The sequence below is a fragment of the Corvus brachyrhynchos genome, unplaced genomic scaffold (assembly GCF_000691975.1).
Source record: "Corvus brachyrhynchos isolate BGI_N302 unplaced genomic scaffold, ASM69197v1 scaffold31, whole genome shotgun sequence".
In the NCBI taxonomy this organism is placed as follows: domain Eukaryota; kingdom Metazoa; phylum Chordata; class Aves; order Passeriformes; family Corvidae; genus Corvus; species Corvus brachyrhynchos.
This window is the reverse complement of record NW_008236196.1, coordinates 2510942-2532087: the sequence shown is the minus strand read 5'-3', so window position 1 is coordinate 2532087 and position 21146 is coordinate 2510942. Positions and strand designations below refer to the sequence as shown.

Below are 21146 nucleotides of genomic sequence, written 5' to 3'. Positions count from 1 at the left end.
ACTGCCTCCACACTGGGACAGGTGCCTCCAAAAGCACCACGCGCAGCAAAGCCAGGCCTCCCCGCTTCAAGCATTGCTGCCACTTGTCCCTGCTCCCTTCCCAGCACCAACAAATTCACTTGTTGGCACTTCCTAATTTTCTTCAGGAACAACCAGAGGTATTACCACCAATCAGAACATGTATCGCAGCCCAAATTTCCACATGGTCTCTCTCATCTTTCATCCATATTATATGCAGGAGGAAAAACAGGCCTCACTACAAGGTCTGGACCTCCTCCGCCATGAGGCTACCGAGTGCTTCAAGGTTCAAGCCTGAAGACATACCCAAATTTCGATCTTTTAAGTAATGCCCATGTGCTTTTTGTTCAGTGAAAGACCCTAAACAGAACATCTGACAACTTTAGTGTATTTCTGCTACCCAAATAAAAATATGCCAAAGCAATTCTTATATAAGAAACAGAGAAATTTATAAAAGCTTCCTGATTCTACCTAAAAATAAAACAAATATTTTATTTAGTACATGGGCTTTTGAAGTCTTTAGAGTTTGCCAAACTATTCAATTTCTCATACTCAGGCAGAGAGATAAAAATTCATCAGGGCTGAGATGATCACAGGAAGAACCTGGCACAGGCTGCTCTCTTTCATATGCCCTCATGGTTTTTCTGCCAAAAATAAATACATCAGATCACAAATGCTAACTACTATACATTTTTCATTTAAAGGCAACGACCTTCTCTGCTCCAGTGTGCCATACAATATTTTTTTTTATCATTATGTAGTACCACTTTAGGTTAACGAGTTAGCAGTATCAGAAACCTAATAATTCCATTTCACCATTTGGATCCATTTGACCTGACAAAGCTGTGGTCTGTCACATGAAATACATGAAATAGTTTACAGATATATAATTCTGTTTCTAATCACACCAGTAAAGTGATAACCTAGTAAAATGATAAAATCAGAGGCACAGGAGCACAGTGTGCACATGTACAAAACTATCACCCAGCAACTACTCAGAATACACATGATTTTTTGGTTTCCATTACTCTGAAAGAACTTCAGTTCTTTCATTTCTAACAGAAACACACCCCTGAAATGCAGCCAGAAAATTACAGTGTCATGGTGCATAAAACTCAGGCAAAATTACTGTGAAATATTTTTACTATGCAAATAATTATATCCACTATCAATTTCATCAAGTGACCCTACTGCTGAAGACTCAACATCCAACAATAAACAGCAACACAAGCAAGCACAGAATAAACCTAATTGAAAATCAAATTTATTAGATGCTCTGAGTTATTTTAGAATACCAAAATACCTTAAAAATATTCATAAAAGCATTCTAATGAATATACTTGATGAAAGTTCATTAACCTTATTATTATGTTTGAGGGTTATATTTCAGAGCACAGCTCTGAAGTCTGCAGAGTGTAAGACTGTGTGTGCAGAAGGAACAACTGGATATTTTAAGCAGGCAGACAAATGGCTTTGTAAGGAACAAATAGGAACAAAACAATTTTTAATTAGACAGAAAAGCATATTGTCAGAAGTAATTTCCATGACTTATTTTTCCATAAAGGACACACTGTGTGGCAATACTGCACAAAAGCAATTCCTATGATCCTTGAAGTTAATTGTTCAAGTGAGGAAATTCAGTTGATGTTTTACCAGCAAATTTAGTTTCTTAAAGCAAGTGTCCAGAGTAAACAAAGAATGACTAGAGTTTCTCTAGTTATAATACTCCAATAAGCCATATCCACTTCCATGAGCATAAAAGCAAAGTGTCGGCATTTATATATTTTTACATAATTATATAAAAAATTATTTTTTTAAATCTGCAAAATGCCTCCTTTTATTTTAATAGCTCAGAAAAAGATCTTGACTGAAACACATTTGCCATATTCGTTTGGAAAGAATCAAAGCAATTAGGAGTATTTATATATTCTTAACTACATAAGATGCTGAACACAGTATAGAATTGAAAGTTCTATTTCTAATGTAAGATAATTAAGAAATGTTTTTCAAGGGAGCAAGAATAATGTAACACCTTTTTTTTTTCTCACCCACTCCTAGCACATTGCAATCCTATTGATTTTAGTGGGGTTTCTTTTTACTCTAGAAAGGTCCTCAAATTTTATTTTTAGACTTTTTCCTCAAAGTGCTTCTCTACAATGTCCTTACGTAACCAACAGTGGTTGAGCTCATAAAGTAACCTGATTAATACACTTGCTCTGATAATTTATTGTAGAGTTTCTTGAAAACTTGTGATACTGCCAGGGAAAAATCACACTTGTACCAAGTAACTTCAGAGTACCATATTTTGTATCATCATATACAGGCTTTTATTTCAATTCCGGTATTTGTCAGAGAAGTTACCACACCAACAACCACACATTTTTGAAATTCCAGTTCAACAACAACTGAAAAAACAGTTTGTATTACTGACATTGTAGCATAAACATATTCTGCTCAGTCGTATGTCTTCCATTTTCCTTTTATTTGAACAAAGCAAAAAAAAAAGGAGAAAAAACTATCTTTTAAAATTACGCAGCTCAACTGGCAGATTAACAATGTAAAACAGTTGGGGAAAAAAGAAAAGTCTTTATCAAAATAGAAGGGGTTTATAGCAACAAGTAAATTCTTACAGAAATACTGAGATAAAATCAGTTTCTGTATATAAAACAACTTAAGTTGAATTGAGTTTCACTCCCAAGTAAGATAATTTTCTAAAATCATTCCCAAGTGTTGATCATTACAGGAACAGGACTGGGTCTGGAGAAAACTGTTCCAGTTGAATTCCCAGCACTTGCTTTCTCCACAAGCTGTTTTGGCTCAGTGTTGTAATGCTATTTTAATTTTCTTAGCTATCTCTTTAAAACTAAGTTCGAAAAAGGTTTCTACTTATACACAAACAATCAGAAAGTAGATTTTTGCTATGAGTTCCTTATGATCACTTAATTTCCCTTTTTCATAAAACAATTTTTCACTAAAAGTCAGAAATAAAATGACAATTCAGGATAAACTATATTACATTTTTCACATTATCTTGAGTCATACATCTACTTTTCTCTTGAAAGCCCAGGAAGAAAAATGAAAAGGGAAGAATTTGGACATTTACATTATAAAAGGTTTGGGTTGGTTTGCAAAATTTATTTCTGGTGAACTGACAAATTATTACTAAAAACACAAAGACTAGGTAATTAAACCTTGTTCAGAATAATTATTCAATTGTATTAACACAAAAAAGTGGCAAAGAAAAAATTACTAACTCCAGAAAACAGCAGTCTATGACTACCAGTTGAAACCACCTTGCAGAAGCCGGATTATTCAATGCCATATAAAGACATACCTTTTTATCATATACATCTTGCCAGTTTACTCCAGCAAAGAAACTATGACGCATGATTTCTTTTGCATCATCTGGGCCTCCACCAAGTCTAAAGAGAGTGGGGGAAAAAACAACACATATTAAACTTTTATAGAGAGATCAAAGTATTGCTATGGTTGGAAAAGTGACCATTTCTTTTTGACTGTCTGGGAAATATTCTCACCCAATTAACATGCAATTTTCACCCTTTTAATACGAATTCTGATGATCTCGAGGGAAGACGTGATAGTGGTAGTATCCATGCCATGGTCTGTTCTTTTTGACTATTCCAACTACACTGTTCGTTAATGCCCATGATGAGCTTCATTAGTAATTCATTAACTTTAAAAACATACTTAAGTTTAGTTTGCTTGAAAGACCAACTAATGTCCTGGCACTATTAAAAACCCAAACTAACCCAATAATGCTGATACAAAACTTTGCCAAGGATGTGCCAGGCACTGAATCAGTAATGACTTGTGCATCATTTTTATACAGTGCTTACTGCTGTTGCATCTGGGTGCTGTAACAATTAACCAATTACCATAAAATAGTCTCAATCTGAGTCAATTAGTATAAATTAATAAATTGTAGGCCTGCTGAGAAGGTTATTTAAAGGCCACTGTAAATAACCACACTACTCACTGTGGCCCACAGTTTGCCAAAGCCAGACTCTGTCTGGTAAATCATCTTAGGAAGTGGATTTCACCTACTTTGGGTGCACTTGCCCAAAGCGGTTTGAGCTCACAGAAGTGGTCACTGCTGCCAAAAGAGGAGTGTCCAGTGTCCTGCCCATACCTCTCCTCTCTCACTTGGCTCTGTAGCATCATTCCCGCTTGGTGACTGTGAGCAGAGTCAGCTCCCTAACCTGGAGAAAAACTAACCCTGCCATGAGAAAAGAAGAGAGAACTGGCCATTTTTTGTTGCATTAGCAAGTCCACTTTGACTCGACAAGTTTAGTGAGCAAGCTTGAGCTGCTGCTGTTGGTTGAGAAAGAACCACACATTCAGTGATGGGAACCTCTACCCTTCTGTCAACAGCACATCAACTTTCAGGACTGCTTAGCTCTCATCCAACTTCTCCCTGAGACTGGGGATCCTGCTGCCCTAACAGAAGGAAGCTGCAGCAGAAAAAAAATCTACTCTTAACTAAATAAGCAGAGCATACGTGTAAATGTTAACAAGAAGAGTGACAAAAACAGTGCGTGTTTCATTAAAAGGAACTGCTAAAGATATAAAGACAAATTCTAAAGGCAAGCATTTAAGTAAGATAAATTCCTCTCTAAAGCATTTATTGTAAGGAGGAATAATTTCCACAACCAAGGAAAAACGTCTGTTTTGGTATTACCCTGCTGCCAAATTTCAAAAATATTCTGGACTACTACGTCAGTCTTGCAATAACTGAGTGCAAAGTTATTCTAATTTTCAAGCTGTATTCCTCCTTGTTTCTCAACTACTCATTGTAAAATTCTCTACGTCTTGGCAAAAAATGGCAGTTAGCCTTCAGTCTCCAGACTTCTCTCAATATCTTCTAGCTGCTCACAAAAAAGCTGAGTTGTGTTAATCTCTGTGTTCCTCCCCTATTTAGCATTAGCTATCACAAGAACTTGAATATAAATAAGCTTCTAAATATAAGTCTGTAATAAACACTACTGTCTGCAAAGATTAATTACAAGGAAGCATCTTTCCAATTTTAAAGGTTAATATATTTGATGGGTCAGATTGTTTGGAGGTTAAAAAGCATTAGGAGTTGCTACAGAAACAAAGTTTTACTCTACTCTGCCTGTATTTGGCTGGCTGGTCACAGTTTGCTTTTCCTGCATACACTGAGCTCAGCTGGAGCAGACAAGCTCACCACTTGTGCTGTCCTGCCTGCTGCACCCGGCTGCATCCAGGCAAATGCCTTGGAGAAACACAACACCCAGTCCTGCCCTGAGTGCCTGCAGGCAATGCCCACTACTCAAAACTTCTTGAGAACCAGCGGCTGAAGGAGCACTAGGAAAGAGAGGCAGACAATGTCTGCAGCCCTAAAACATCCTAGGAGACAAGAATGACAAAGATATTGGGGGAAAAAATGGTATCTATAGACAAATCCCACTGATTTACAAAGAGATTTGTCTTAGAGACAGGACACTGCTGGTCCAGTACTGGAGCCACTGGAAAATGGCTCTCCTAGGGAACAATCCCAGAGGGAAAAGCCCACCACAAAAGGGCACAGACAGCAGCTGGGTGATGCTTTCAAACTACTCACTTTAAAAATTTTCACTTCCGTTGTATTCTTTAACAATTTACTAGTTTAATGGTCTAACGTGATTTATTTATGTGCCCTAATAAACGTAGCTGTGGCTATCTATGCATCTCTCCTGCTATGATCACCAAGAACAAGTGCTACAGTCCCCATGAGACACTGCAGTCAGCTCAGGGTTAAGTTACAATTGGAAAAACAATTGAGAGCTTTCCCTTTGTTCCAGTACACATTCTAAACTTGAAGAGATCCCTGTGTTTGCTGTGAATGATTAAAAAAGTTTGTCTTCCACAAGCTTTTCTTCCTTTTGCTGGTTAAGTCCATTTTGTAAATCATTGCTGGACTGAAAAAATGGAAATCTGAGACTGTATGCCTGTGTATGACCCTTTCCTGTGATTGACAGCTCCTTCAGCCAGGAAGACCAGGCACCATGGACCTATTTTTACATTACCCAGCACAATCAGAGCATTTATTATGCCTATACAACCAATTAATTTCACTTACCGCTTATTTGGATCCTTTATCAGTAGGCCTGATAGTAATGATTTTGCATCTGCAGACAAAGTTCGAGGAAATTTTATGTCCTCCATTAGTATCAGTTCAAACAGTTTCTCATGATCTTGGTTGTAGAAGGGTAATCTCCCACACATCATCTCATACATGACAACTCCTAATCCCCACCAGTCCACTGCACGACCATAGTCATTATCTTCTAACACCTGAGACAGAAACCAAAAGCACCTGTGAGACATAAACTATTTCATACATCATCATTTCAGTCTGTTTGATGCATCTCTATAGGAATGTGTTTCTGAGACTTGATTTTCACAGTATGCTACAAGGACTCCCAGAACCTGACTCAAAACTGTAGCACTGACTCACACACCTGAGCTCACTGAAGTTCCAAGCTTACCACTGCTAAAAGCAAAATAAAAAATTGACAATTACCTGCTCCAAATAATCATGACTTCTTTTTACCCTTTCCTATGTCCTCTACCAGGCCATTAATATCATCCACAGCTTCAGGAAGAGACATTATCTACAGGTACACCAATGCCTCATTTAGAAGTGGTGAAACATCTCTTTGCTCAGTCACTTCCCTCTCTTTTGCCCCACCTGTCTAAAGTCTCCAATTTAGAACCACCTTAATCTTACTAATTCAAGTTTAGTTTCTTTATGATCTTTGTTTATATCAAAAGTCCTCAATGCCTTTCTCCTGACAGTTTCATTACAGTCCATTAAATAGTCCTACCAGCTGAAGCGTGCCAATGCAAAAAAATACGGCAGTGTTTATACAATACTATGTTTACCATGAAACTATGCTTATAGGGTATTATACAAACACAGAAACTGGTAATGATTATACAATTTGTTAACATAATGTCACTGACGTTGTGTACCTAAAAACAACTTATTCCACAGCCCTTCTCTCAGCAGCCCCAGAGAACAGGAATAGGAAATCTAAGCAGTGTGTCTTGACCTTAATACACCTTCATATTAAATTGCAGACATGGAGACAACATAACAGCAGCATTCACCCATAAAAAAATCATAAGCAATAAGGAAACTGAAGGTTACTGAATATATAATTCCAATTTCTGTGTATTTCTAGTAGATCATGCCCCTTCATATAAAAAAGATTAAATAGAAGTCAATAAATGTTAATACAGAAGGCTGTGTGTGTCAAATGGCCAATATTTGCTGCAGAAAGAGCTATCCAAAAACCTTAAAACAAGAAATTAGACTTAAATAATAAAGATCAAAGAAATGCAACTAATAGAGTAGAACTACATATGTAAAGAATGTAAATAATTCTTTATAGAGAATTGTTACTGTATCACTGACAGATTCTGAAAGGCAGCACCCTATGACTGAATTTTAAAAAAAGAAAAAACCAAGAACAAACTAATCCCCAGAAAACAAAATACTTTTTACAACATAGAGACACATGCAATCACCATCACAAAAAGCTTGTGTTCGAACTGCAAGCATAGAGAAACAGTCATGTAGACACTTGGTAGTGAAAGTAAAGTTTTCAGTCTTTAATGAATAAGGCAATCTCTACAAGATCAGAAATAATTTTATCCATAAGTAGATTATCTTGCAATTGTCTAAAATGTGTAATAATCTCCCCTGAACAAGGGCAGAGGCAGTCCTCATGCACCTAAGTAGACACTAAGTGACCACAGGCACAAGCACTACACCGTAGCCAGCTCTAACAAGGGGTGTTGAGCTCATTTATCTGCCTCTCCTCTTGCTCCCCCAGTAAACCCAAGCCTGCTCTGAAGTATCTGGGATGTGCTGTTAGCAGAAGCAACATGCAGTCTGATCCAGTATGGCAATTTTGGAAAACCCACAGTAATTAATGCATTCATACTCCTACTTTTCACTGTCCTTAAGGATTAGTAGCAGAAACATGATGAAAAGAAGTATATTAAAAATCCATCTTGTGTATATAAGATTAAAAAATCATAAATATTAACACATTAACACATATGATTTACAACTGTGCCAAAACAAACAGACTCATTACATCATTTATATTTCCAAATAGTGGGTGAAATTTTGGAAAGTGCAAAATACAACAAATTATCTGAATAAGTACATATGACAAAACTAACTAAAATAACTCCTGCATTTTAAAATTAATTAAATGTTTTATGAGTTGGAGCATATTGCAAGCTATTTGCTGAAGAACTGTGTATGAAATCTGTGACGCTTGTCTTTAAATCACCACTTCTTCTGCCACAGAATAAAAGCATTATATATTTTCCTGCTTTATCTATTAGCACTGTTACTGCTTCTCTCATCTGTAGTTACAGTCTTTTCTTTTGAAGCTAGCAAAATACATAAAATTGTGCGACAGTGGTAGATTTTTTTTACAAGTAAGCTGAGGTGTGGTTTGCATGTGTGGTTTATAAAAGAACGCAACAGGAAAATAAAACATATCGTTCTCTGAACAAGGCAAATCACATGGCCAATAGCTAAAGCAAATTGTATTTGCAGCTTTATGTAATTTATGCAGGACTTTACCTAATAATAATAAAAAGTATGAACAACCTTTTGCTGCATTCCCACAACAGCAACAAAATGGTACAAAGAAAGAGCCAAATGTGATTTTTAACCTCTTTTTACATAAAATCATAGAAAAGCATAAAAGCTGGATTAACTGCCTCCCAAACCCGCATATCACCAGCCGGGTTCTCATCCCCAGCTGGCAAAACTGGCAACTCTTTATTTTTGTTTAAATACCTGGTTTACAGCCAGCCAGACAAGCAAGAGCATCAAAATGGTTTCATTTAGGCAAAAGGAAAACAGCCTGAAAATAGTGTAAATAAAGCAAAATACATCTCAACTTATTTTAACATAAACGTAATAAAATTGTGCATAATGCATTCACAGCGAAGATACACTATTATTTCCTTTAAGTAATTTCTAATCTTCATGGTGTTTAGGAACTCCTGAATTTGTAGACTGTATCAAATCAATGGAAGTGAAGTGCTGGAGTCCAGCAGCTCCTACAACCAAATCTATGCAGTTAGGGCAGGCATGAGAACATGTCTGTACACACTGCCCTAGCGTTACAGAATCCTTTCCAAGCAATTCTTGGATTGGAGGGATTTGGTTTTAATTACACTGAACATAGGTCAAGAAAGCTTCAACTCAGTGCTAAAATGAACATGACATGCAGCTGTAGGCTTTGCACCTATAAATAATTCAATCTTTTGCCCACCATGAAGTGGATATCCGCTTTTAGAAAAGTCTCCTTTGGTTGTGAGGAGTGATACTGCTGTCTCTCCAGTACCTCTGGGATATCTTTGTATATGTGGGGCACCAGTCTAAGCACCCAGCCAGACACAGCCACTGTGGAAAGTTTGATCCCTTGGACTCTGTACGCTGCCCTTAAGAGCTGTCTCCACCAGCCAATTCTTGTCCCTTGCTATAAGGACGCACAAATCTATCTTTAAGGAAATGCACTGCACTAAGAACCCAATCCCTTCGTGGTCACAGCAGGACAGGCAGCAGGCCTACCAAAACCATCACAGTGGGCACAAGGTCAACCACTCTGGTATCTGCTGTAAAGGAATGTACTGATATTTTCTGGGAGTACAACACAAGGATCACATAGAACTCATGAGCTCAGAAAGAGTACCTACCCTGACTACATACTCAAGTCAGGGATGTTTCCACAAAGTAAAGATGGACTTACTTGCTTTCTTCCACAAAATTTATTTAAATAGTCAGATCACTCAGATTTATGATTTCCCTTCCTTCATCCTCTTCACACACATGGGGTGCCAAAATCCAAGCCACCTTGCCAATATCTAGGTGAGGTTTTAGGAGACAAGAGCTCCAGCACAGTGTGACTTCAGTGTGTGGATAACGCTTATAGTCATCCACCCTGGACATAATCACCGTACCCAAGTGATTTCCCATCATTGAGCAAAGCAGAAGGTGGATAACTGCAGTTCAGTCTGGATGATACCACAGATCATGGGAAATAAAACTCAAAAAAACCTACCATCATTTTTACAACTTGAGGAAATCTTACTCCATTTGTTTTCAGGGCTTTAGTTCAACAACCGGTTCTTTCAGAGGCACTGCCAGCCTAATCCAGGCTCTTGTTTCTGTTCTCTCACCACAGCTTCCCTTACCTTGTCAAAACTATGCAACACACTACATCAGACAGGAGAAAAAAAAAGGGGGAAAAAGTTTCACCCTGGATTATTTTTCACTTGAATCAAGTTTTCTGACCTAAGCCACTCAATTACCATGTGAACAGTTGCAGTAGCACAAGTTGAGAACATGGGCAGCATCAGGTGTGGCATTGCTGCAGAAAGAAATGCTTGCCAATCTCTGCCCCAAAGTTACACTGACACAGAAGTTACACTGACTCTGCCAGTTTTTCCTGCACACACTGACAGCTGTAACAGCTGTGCTCACTTAGGGTGAAGATTAAGGCCTGCTTTTCTTCCCAACCTGCATTTCTCTAAAGCACTCCAGCAGTATAACAGGGTTCCAAAGTGGGCATAAACTCATTGCTGCACTGAAACCACTCCAGTTTTTACAGGCATTGTAGCTCCTCCAACTCACACCTATGCCTGCAGTACAAGGACACAGCCTGGGTTTATAAGGGTGCTTTTAAAAACAGCTGCAGAGGTGCCACTGAACTTTGTATTTTCCCTTCTTATATAAATATGCAAAAGGTTAAGTAACACACATGCTTTCTAACAAGCAAGAAACATTAGCCAGGCATCTGCTGCCAGGCATTTGCAGGTACTTTAGTGCTTTTATGGATGTTTTAGAGGCACTGGACAGCACTAGAGTTTCTGCTAAGGGAGAGCTATTTATTTGCCTTAAAATTTTCATCTGTATTGTGCTCAAAAGGCCACAATACAAATTTAAAATCTTTTAATTTACTGAGATAGCAGTAAACAAGGGAAAACAAAGTATTCTGTAATGATTGTACCGTTTCTGCACACATTGGGGTTTCTGGAAAGTATTACTGGCAGCGAGCAAGTATACAATGGGATAGTGCTTTGTACACAGAGCAGACTGTAAAGCCCTACATACAAAATAAAAAATTCAGTTCACAGACCAACCTTTGCCATTATGATGATTAAGACAACACAAACACTGCAGGACTGCTAAGACTGCAGTAATTCAATTGTATTTTTCCCTCGCACATAATAAATCATTTTGTTGGCAAATAATTACAGATCAGTGAAGAAAAATACTCCTGTATTTACATTTATTCACCAAAAAAAAAAAGCTATCTTGTCTATCTTATCTATTCCCCACTGCTGAGAAGCCCACTGTCTTGGACTTGAAAAGAAGATTGTTACTACCACTGGAAGTTTTCTCTTTCCCAAAAATAAAATCCACAGAAATGACCTCTTCCTTCATTTCACCAGTGGCTGTAGGTCTTAATCTTTAGGTTTATTAGTCAATACACCTTCAGGTCCTTTGCTTTATGCATGTCACTCCTTTATGAGCCTAACATACAGTCTACAGAATTTGATGTCCATTTAATTTTATGGTGAAAACCAGTGAAAAGATATATTTTATTATCTTTACTGCTTCGGTAGCTAAGAGGCGAAAGTTTTTTTGGAGACACATCTGCAAACTCCTATTTACAAGGGCTTGGGGCAGAGACATAGGAAGCAGACAACTGAATGCCAAAGAGAAGTTGATACATACACAGACAGCGCTTTTACAAGTTTCTGTGAAAATAAATTTTTTTAGGAAGTGAGCCAGCAACATAACAGGTGAAGTCTGTGACCATCTTAAGTCAATCACCTAATTCCACTTGCCCTAGGTGGAAACTAGGATTCTCCTATACTTTACTAGTCACAGAACACTGAACAAGGTGTGACTGCCTCAGACAAACTGAAGAAAAATCCCTTAATCCCATCTTTATTGCATTTTCTTGAAATACAACATCCCTGATGAGCAGCGTCTGGAAGATTTTTGGTTGCACAGAAGAAATTCACACCATCCAGAGCTGTATTTCCCACACATCTCTATATGGTAGCTGCGGTAACTTCTGCACTCTGCAAACACAGACAAATTTAGCAGTAACCTTGAGCATGAAAGGCTTTGTAAAATTCATTATCAGTCCTATACAAAAGGTTACCAGCATGCGGTTTTATCTCTAAAAGAAGAATATCAAAATATTAGACTCATACCTCGTGCTAGATAATCAAGGCAACTTACTGGAAAAGCCATTACATTTTTGTCCCAGTAATGTTTCTCCTAATCCAGTAGATATAGACCTTCAGATAGGACATTAGAAGTAGCTTGCTGCTCAATCAATAATTTTGACAGAACAGATGGGAAAATATTTAAACATCTAAACAAACTGTCTGCACACCTATGTTGTGAAAGAAAACTGAGAACTTGGATACACCAATGTACTGTTAATTTAAGGGGGAAAAAACTGTTTTCAATTAACCTTACAGTTCAGGTGGAGTGTATGTTCCTTAAGCATTCCTGGTAACCCTTCACACATTTTTATCGCTGTAGTTGTTGGTCTGTTAACAAATATTCACCCACGTATTATTCAACAGAAGTTAAAAAGTGTATTTGCTAGAACTTTCTATCAATTGTGGTAACAACAACAACAAGGAGAAAGTTTAAAATCTAACACTAATAAACAGGAGCATGGAACACATAGTACACACTTCTTAAGAGACATGGACTTTTATCCAGACAGATGAAAATCCATCCTGCAGAAGGGTATGTTTACTAAGAATTATACAATTCAGTTACTGTAACTTTATCTTGGTATGAAAAGTGAAGTGTTGCGTCAACAGTAAAAAACTCCACTAAAATGAATGCTTACTGGTTTTATTATACACAGCTGAAAAGACAAAATGCCAAGGTTATAGATACCCTGGGAAACAGCGGAGATTTTCTACTGCTCTAATTTTTGCAGGTAGTTTTTTCTCCATTTTGTATCTAGTTTGCACTTCTGTTTTACTTCTCGCCCTAATATAAACTATCTTTCTATTACATTTTTGTATGCGATATTTTGCCCATCTCACCTAGCTTTTTGTTATGTACCCTTAAATAATACATAGCAAACCAAATTTGTTTTTCATTTGTTGGCACATGTGCTCTATCAGAAGTAGTATATTCTGGTATAAATGTGAATTAAGCACAGCTTCCTAGGGTAAAGAATATACAATACTAATTAATGCATTTAACCTCCTAGAAGAGATAGACTTCAGTGGAATTCAAAATTTTAAAAAAAAATAAATAAGAAAAGAAAATAAGAAGTAGTTAAGTTACTGCACACAAAAAAGAGTATTCTAATCAGGGCTTTAAGAAGCCAATGGTAACACTGGAAGAAAAAAAAAAGCCAAGAAAACAACAACATCACATTAAAAAGACCCATCAAAAGACACCTTTCATAGAAATGCAGCAAATAAAAGCAAAATATCATTTCAGTCTACAGAAAGATGGCACTTGTCTCTCGTAACTCTACCCACTCAACCATTAGAAAAAAACTGCAGACCTGTTCATATCTGTATTAATTATCACAGCACTAGCAGCAGTCTCTAAAACACACACTGCTGTAAGATGCAAGATGTGTAAGAAGTAATAAATAATGATAATACTGTGATATGTCTTTCTAGCTGCTCATTCTTCCTGAAGTTATTTTGAATATTTACTGATGTTAAATGGCATTTGTTCAGCTTTTGTTTATGCTTCATTACTCTCAGAAAAACTAAAGGCTTTGGCTGAGATGGAAATAATGTTTGTATTAATTAAATGAAAATAAATGAAAAAAACTTCAAGCGTGCTATTGAGACAGTCTTTGTAAAATTGTCAAACTTACTTGTTTTACAAAAAAAATGTGTGTTTCATTAGAAAATTGCTCTGTGCTTTAAAGTTCCGGTTTGAATACAAAAGTTTATTTATGTGCAGTGTTGAGCTAACCTTTCTTCAAGTATTCTGTTTATTATTTTTGCATATTTATTACATCTTTTCCCTTGGGAAGTCTGATACTGCATGTGTACAATTGGTTTTTGTGACTGGTGAGATCACCCAGGTAGTGAAAATGCCAATTCTTGTTTCATTATTGGTTGCCTGGTTTCAGGAGAAAGTTCAATTTTTGTGCTAATTTATCTGTTGTTGCAGCAATTCTCCTGTCTGTGTAACAAAGCAATGTTTTCCTACCCTCATCTAAATGCTCCCCAGCTTTTGACCTTGGTACCAGTTATTGCCAATAAATGATGTTCTGCTCTGGATACCCTGCCTTGTCTACCTTTCATCATTTTCATCTCAGGGGTCCACTGGCAATACCAAGCTGACAAAAGTGCTCAAATTCAAGTCACCAGCATTTTTGATGACTTAGGATCATAAGATAAAAGAATGTGGGACACTAAAATACAATAATTGATAACCAAACAGAAAAAAGACCACATTTGAATTTTCATGAGATGTGAGCATTTCAAGATAAAACAACTTCCTGCATTTTCGTTTCCTTATAATGTAAGAAAATAATCTGGTGCTTAGAACTCCAGTGTAAAGAGAAAATTCCATATTGTGAATCTCCCATAAATCAGATGGGAAACTATTTTCAGGCATAGATGTTTTCCTCCTCACCCCCCTTCACTGGTCCTCACCCAGAAACAAAATGTTGCCAAATATACAACAGACAGCTGTTCAAGAGCACAAGCCAACACTAAACCACTCTTCCACAGGTAAAATGAATTCTATTGTGCCTCTGCAAAGAATCAGATTATGCATGAAGCATCTAGGTAAACAGAGAGAAAATAAATTTCATCAATCCTTTTGAAGCCAAAAGAAAAATCAGTTAAGCAAAACACAACAGCATAACTACACTGTTCAGGTACCAAGCAAACTAACTATACTTTCAAGAAAATGAGAACAGGTTATCAGAAGTTGAGGCTTTTTGGTTTTTAAGCAAAGCATTCTGCCTCACCAGGAAACAGTAACGCCTCACACTGTAGGTTAAGATAAACACCCACTCAAATACAAAACGAAAAAATAATTATGGCATCAGTGTTGGTAGAAGACTTGGGAATTAATATTAATCAGGCTAGATACTTCATTATTTTATGGAATAAAATATATCTCATCATTGAAATTTTTAAAGGAATTTTAATGTTTGTGGTTTACATAACTCAATAGATATGAATTTTGAGACTTCATTAAATTAATGCAAATGAACAAGCAAATCTTCCACTCTCATAGTAGGGTAGGTCCTTAGATGGGGTTTACACAAAAGAGGGTTTTTTTTGTTGTTGATTATACCTTCTCTACTTAATTAGCTTTACATTTGCTTATATGACAAAGAAGTAATGCTGCCGCTACAGATTAGCTCTAGTCCTACAGATATCTTCATTACACATGTAATTTATTTACCATTACAATAAGAGGGTTAAAAGCTTTTTGCAACATCAGAAGAAAAATATTATCATAACCTGCAACACCACCAATGTATTACTATAAAGAATGACCTTTTTGACAGCATTCTTTGAGCATGGAACACAACTGATTTGAATTCATCATTTTAAAAGAAAGAAAGAATACAACTACCACCTTCCTAAGTCTCTGGCTGATAAAAATTAATGTTCTATCCTTGGACAAAACAACACTATACTACATACTTTGCTAACTATATATTGAACACTCATAGGTTCCATTTCTTTTTATCAGTAAAGTTTTGGATTGGGTCGGGGGTTTTTTTGGGGTGGGGGGGGGCACTCTATTTTGTTCATTCTAACTTGGCGATCAAAGAATTTTTATTTTTACACTATTACAGAAGTGCATTTTTCTAGGTTTCCAAAACCACCTTATTCAACCTTCCCCATCTGTCACCATCTGCTTCTTTTTAGCATGTACTTTTTGTGTGATCACATAAGCATGTGAAAAATAACTAACATTCAGATGATTGTCTGCTGGTACATTTGAGGACTGGGCATAATAAAAGTGAACTGCCAAAACGTACTTAACACTTCTAATTTTGTTGGGTCTTGCATGTAAGCTACATTTGATTTTCAAACTGTTTTACAGTTGGAAAGTTGATCAGGTACTCTAACTCAACAGTAAAACTGAGACTACATAATTAGCTCAGCACTAAAAAGATTATATTGAAAGGGAGGAACAAAACCCAGAAATATATCCACACGAGTTCACACATCCCTCTTGACTGAGTCTGTCTGCACAATGTTGCCTGAGGCACAGGGTAAGATGCTACAAGCAGCCTACTTCTGGACAGTCACAGCCTGTGTCTTCTCTCCAAGCTACCACAAGGACAAGGATAAAGGACTCTCATATTTACAAGGGTGTAAGAAATCTCATAGAAAATGCTTGGAGAAGCAAGGACACTAAGCCAAGGACAGAAATGCATAGAAACACAATGCAATTCCTTAACTGTGCAGCAGATACTGCTTCTAGCTTTAGGTGAAAAGTAATTGGAAAATACCATCATGGCACTAAAGCTGAATGATGGAGGTATCTGTTTCCAGGACTCTATTATGCTACAGCATAGCATTTCTGCTTAGAAATGTACTTCTTAATACAGTTTTCACAGGAAAAGAACAAAACAAGACTAAAGCTGGAGAAACAAAATTACCTCCAATCTTCCAAAAATACATTAACCTAACTTCATGAGAATTTCATACAGAAAATTCTTCCCATCTTTTTAGAGCAGCACCACTTACAGGCCTATCGGGTCTTTAGCAAAACCATATGAACCAGAATACCAGTATGTTTTTACTGATGCAGACAGTTTGGTAGAGTGTCTCATTATCCTTTCTCTAAAGAAAGAATTAACAGAAGTGAATAAAATGAAAAGAAGCACAATAAAACCAAGAACAGTCCCTTCCCCCAGATAAACCCGAACAACCAATCTTCCATTAGTGCTCACCAAAGGTAACAAAATGTGAGTGAGAACTTGCCCTCTAGAGCACAACGGAACTCTGAGCTCAACATAAAGTTTCTTTTCCTCAATCTCTTTTTTTCCAAGTCCTAGAAGTTCATACTGGTCTTAAAAACTTGTGAATGCATATCCATGTTGCAACATCTTAACAGCAGCCTTCTCTTAATTTATGCCATTTCCACAAATTCCCTTTTCCATCCAGTAGTTCTAGAGGTGGAAAATAATGGCACACACCTATTATTTATATAAAAGTTGCATAGAATTTCAAAAAGCACATTACTTTGATGCCTCGATTACCTTCAAATGCAAATGAAATTTAACAGAAAAGGACATTAAAAGGAAATTGCGTAAGTCATGACAAAAATTATTCTGTCCTTCAATTCCTCTATATTCCTAACCAAACAACTCTTCAGCAAGCTTCTCTTCAGTTTTAAGTTGCTCATTAATTTCTCCTGCCATTTGTGTCTCTCTGCAACACATCTTCTTAGATTTTTCTACTTAGAAAAGATTAACAAAATAACATAACTGTCTTTAGTCCAAACTCTCTTTCCTGCCCAAAATCACATTTTTCCCCATAAGAAAAATCTTCTAATCTCTAATCTGTTTTCTGATCTACCAGTCTACCTGTGACACCATTCCATTCATTTCATTCATTTCCTTTCCCTCCTATTAGCTTCCCTTGCTATCTTCCTTCAGTTTACTCAAATTCTTTTCTCTACCCTGTAAGAAAAGGGAAAAAACAGGAAGAGGGAGAAAAAGGGAAAAAGGGGGGAAAGGGGAAAGAGGGGGTAAAAGGCTTCAGCTGTCCTACCCATGCAATTTCATTTTCTCTGTAGTACAGCGAGCTGAACTTTTAACATCCTCACCTAAGCTGATCTCTCTCAACTGGCCCACCTCAGTTTACCTGCAATGTTAACTGCTTTCATCAAGTTGTTTGCAAACAAGTGCCTTCCTCCTTTTCCCCACACTTTAGGGAGCTCTTCTTTAACACTGGCATTGCAACTTCTATCTGCATTAAAATCCCTATTAAAAACAATGCTTTGTCATGATGCCTGCAAAAACTGGAAACATCCACTCCTGTTAGCCTCAGTGCATTTGAGTAGTTCCCTCTCTGCCTACACACATAGCACTTAGTTTCAACTCATATCAGACAAGTTATGTGATCATCATATTCTCACTCCAAAAAATTACCACACTGCCTTTGGCAAATATCCTGATCCAATCCAAGCAGGTGTTAAAAGAACAAAATAAATGTACAGCTGCACAAGTGACAAAATGCTTTTTCTGACTCTATTGTCAGCTTTTTGTAATCTGTATATACCACAACGCTCTTAGAAAATTCACTTCAATTCCTGAAAACATGGGAAAAGTGTGGGTTTTCTTGCTGTAAGCATGCCTGCTTTCCCTTGCTGAAATTCAGCCACTGAACTTTGATGGCCAGGTTCTAGATTATATCAAAGCCATATCCTTCCCAAAAAGAACAGCTGTAAGTAAGAAATTACGTGAAGTGTGAGGAGAGACAGCAGTTGCTTCTTGATAAAAGAGTTCTATCCTTCACTCCTTTGAGATAAAACTCGGGGGAAATAATTGATTACACATGATCTCTCTCACTCTCTTTTTTAAAATAAAGATCACTAAAAAATACTGGCCAAACAAGCATTGTATAAATGATCTTACTATTTCCTTAGTTTTCACTGGTCTTATTTTAAAATAAGTTACAGGACATGCACATCTTCTCCTGTCCAGGGGTAAAGGCTATGAATCTGCTCCGGTCTTTTTCATTGTCACATACCTTTGAGTGATTGTAACTGCATAAACTGTATTGAAATAGTTTGCTTTTTTAAAAAAAATGCAACTGTTCTTATAGGAATGCATCCCTCTAATCTGTACATATGAACAATTTTGTACATATTCATCCACCTAATCTGCACCTTTATACTAACAAAACGTAACAATATCCTACCATTTTCCCTGTTATTAGAACAGACCTACACACCATTGATCATCTACATCTTTTAAAGAGTCATTTGAATGACACCAATAAAGTCCCTTACAGACTTGTTCAGAGTCAAAACAACTTCTCTCCTGTTATTAAAAAGATTTAAAATTTCAAAAGTAATTTCTGGTATTTAAAGCTTGTCTCTCCCATGACACCAAAACTTAGTACCATATTTGACTGCTCTCCTATAACAAAGACTGTGCGCTTAGTCCTAAGAACTTGAACAGAAACACAGAGATCCAGAAACTGTAATCTCATCTAAGAAAACATCCTTATAAATTATCAGAACCCAAAAAACTTTTATTTCTCTGCCCAAGTAGCTTCATTTCCTGAATGTTCTATTAAAGAAAGTCTGCACCAATCTGTATCTTTACTAGCACCTTTACAGTCAACTGAAAACTATCAAAATCCAAAATGCTTTTAAAAGACTCACAGGTGTATTTACTAGTACTTTCTCAGTTTTATTCTTTCTTTTTTAAGCATGTGATACTGCCTGTAAAAGACATGTGGTCCTGTCCTGCCTTTGCCCCTCCAAAACTGCAAGAGAAGCATTTTTTGGGGAAAAAAAAAAAAACACCCACCATACATCTCTGTTACCTAAATGGGATAACAATTCATCTTTTTCTCATTGGATATATGAATAGTTTCTGACACCACAATGAGCCCTAATGTGACAGCTTGCTTTGAAGAATAACAACAGAAACAGACTTCTAAGAAATAGTCTCTTCATCCTGAAAAACTACTAAGTGAGAAATCATAGCATATTTTATACCTTTTAAATGGGGAATACCACAGATTCTTACAGCAGAGGGAAATATTAAGTACCACTACACTTAAACACACACAAAAAAAATTAGGCTTGTGTTAGTTCTACTGCAGATGATAAGAGTAATTCCACTATTTATCACACAACCAAATTATTCTCAAAAAACTATATAATTTCACAAACAAAAAGTTACTTGCTCATTCTTCAGTAAGTGTGACAAATGCACATCTGTACTGTCAACAAATACAATCCCTGCTATTTGGCAGTGGCAACTATTTTCTTCCTACAGGATGAGTTTGTACCCTACTGTCTTTTATGCTTGGCACATAGTGATGCAAGACAAAAACAGCCAATGCTGTTTTAATTTTCTTTAGACCATAGAAAACTGGTGTTGGATAACAGGGAAGGACTAGGAGAGCAGAATAGAAAGGGAATGCACCTATGGACCACTTAGCCAAAAGCCCTGAGCACCCTGAACAACTCAGCGTGTGGTGAAGGTGCACATAAATTTCCATATGGGTTCCACAAATGATAAAGCAGTGGTGGTCCAGAATTCTATCTCCACAGATGAAAATTGATTCTAACCTGGCAAGTTCATTACAGTTTTTTCCTGTGGCTCACTGTCCATTTGATCTCTGCATGGACAGGGGCATTTTTCTGGATCTGCTAAGCACCTACACAGCCAGTGTCAGGCCCAATATGAGAGGTCAGGCCCTATCAAATATGAGGTGAAAGAGCTTTTCAACAGAGGGTCAGAAGGACTATTTCAATCTCAGAAGTATAATGTCTGTGAGGGAAATGCAGCAACAGGTAGGCTTATTAACTGATCAAGAGTAATTCTGAAATTGCCTTGGGTAATAATTCTGTATCAATCCACAAAGATACCTTCACCTGAGAGAATGTCATGCAAGGAGGAAATACACCTTAATCTGTCTTAGCTACTTCCCATTTTACTGTTGGAAGCATCTGTAACCTAGTGTCTAGGTTTTGAAAGACAGGTGTCTGCTAAGGAAGGCAGAGGCACCCCTTGAAGTGGCAGATATAACCCCTTTTCCCTCCAAGTTATTATATTTTGAAATCAAGAGCCCTTAGGCGAAGATGTGGGAAATAGGAATAACAGTTCTTTACTATATATATGTATGTATATAACCAGTCAAACAAAACAACAACAACTATGGCAGTAACAGCAAACACAAACCCAGTTCCAGCCTTCTCGGCTGTCAGGCCCTTTCCCCTCGGGTGCAGTTCCGTTCGCAGCCGGCAGGGGCGCTGGCGGCTCCCGGTGAGCAGGGCAGGTGCGATGGTTCCCCCGCGGCTGCAGGGGGCGCTCCGGAGCGAGCTCGGGAAACCC

The 21146-nt window shown here is 37.2% G+C and overlaps 1 protein-coding gene across 4 annotated transcripts in view; it reads right to left on the bottom strand.

Annotated features, from left to right (window-relative positions):
* Positions 1 to 21146, bottom strand: part of AKT3 (AKT serine/threonine kinase 3) — a 142765-nt gene that overhangs the window by 15480 nt on the left and 106139 nt on the right. For all 4 annotated transcript variants that reach the window (XR_001863955.1, XM_017740264.1, XM_008639955.2 and 1 more), the window contains 2 exons: positions 6119 to 6333; positions 3353 to 3440 (listed from right to left, as the gene is read on the bottom strand). Coding sequence is in view for 3 of the 4 variants with exons in the window: in XM_017740264.1 (XP_017595753.1) it covers positions 3353 to 3440; positions 6119 to 6333 (303 nt within the window). In the remaining variant the exon portion in view is untranslated. The remainder of the gene's footprint in view (positions 1 to 3352; positions 3441 to 6118; positions 6334 to 21146) is intronic.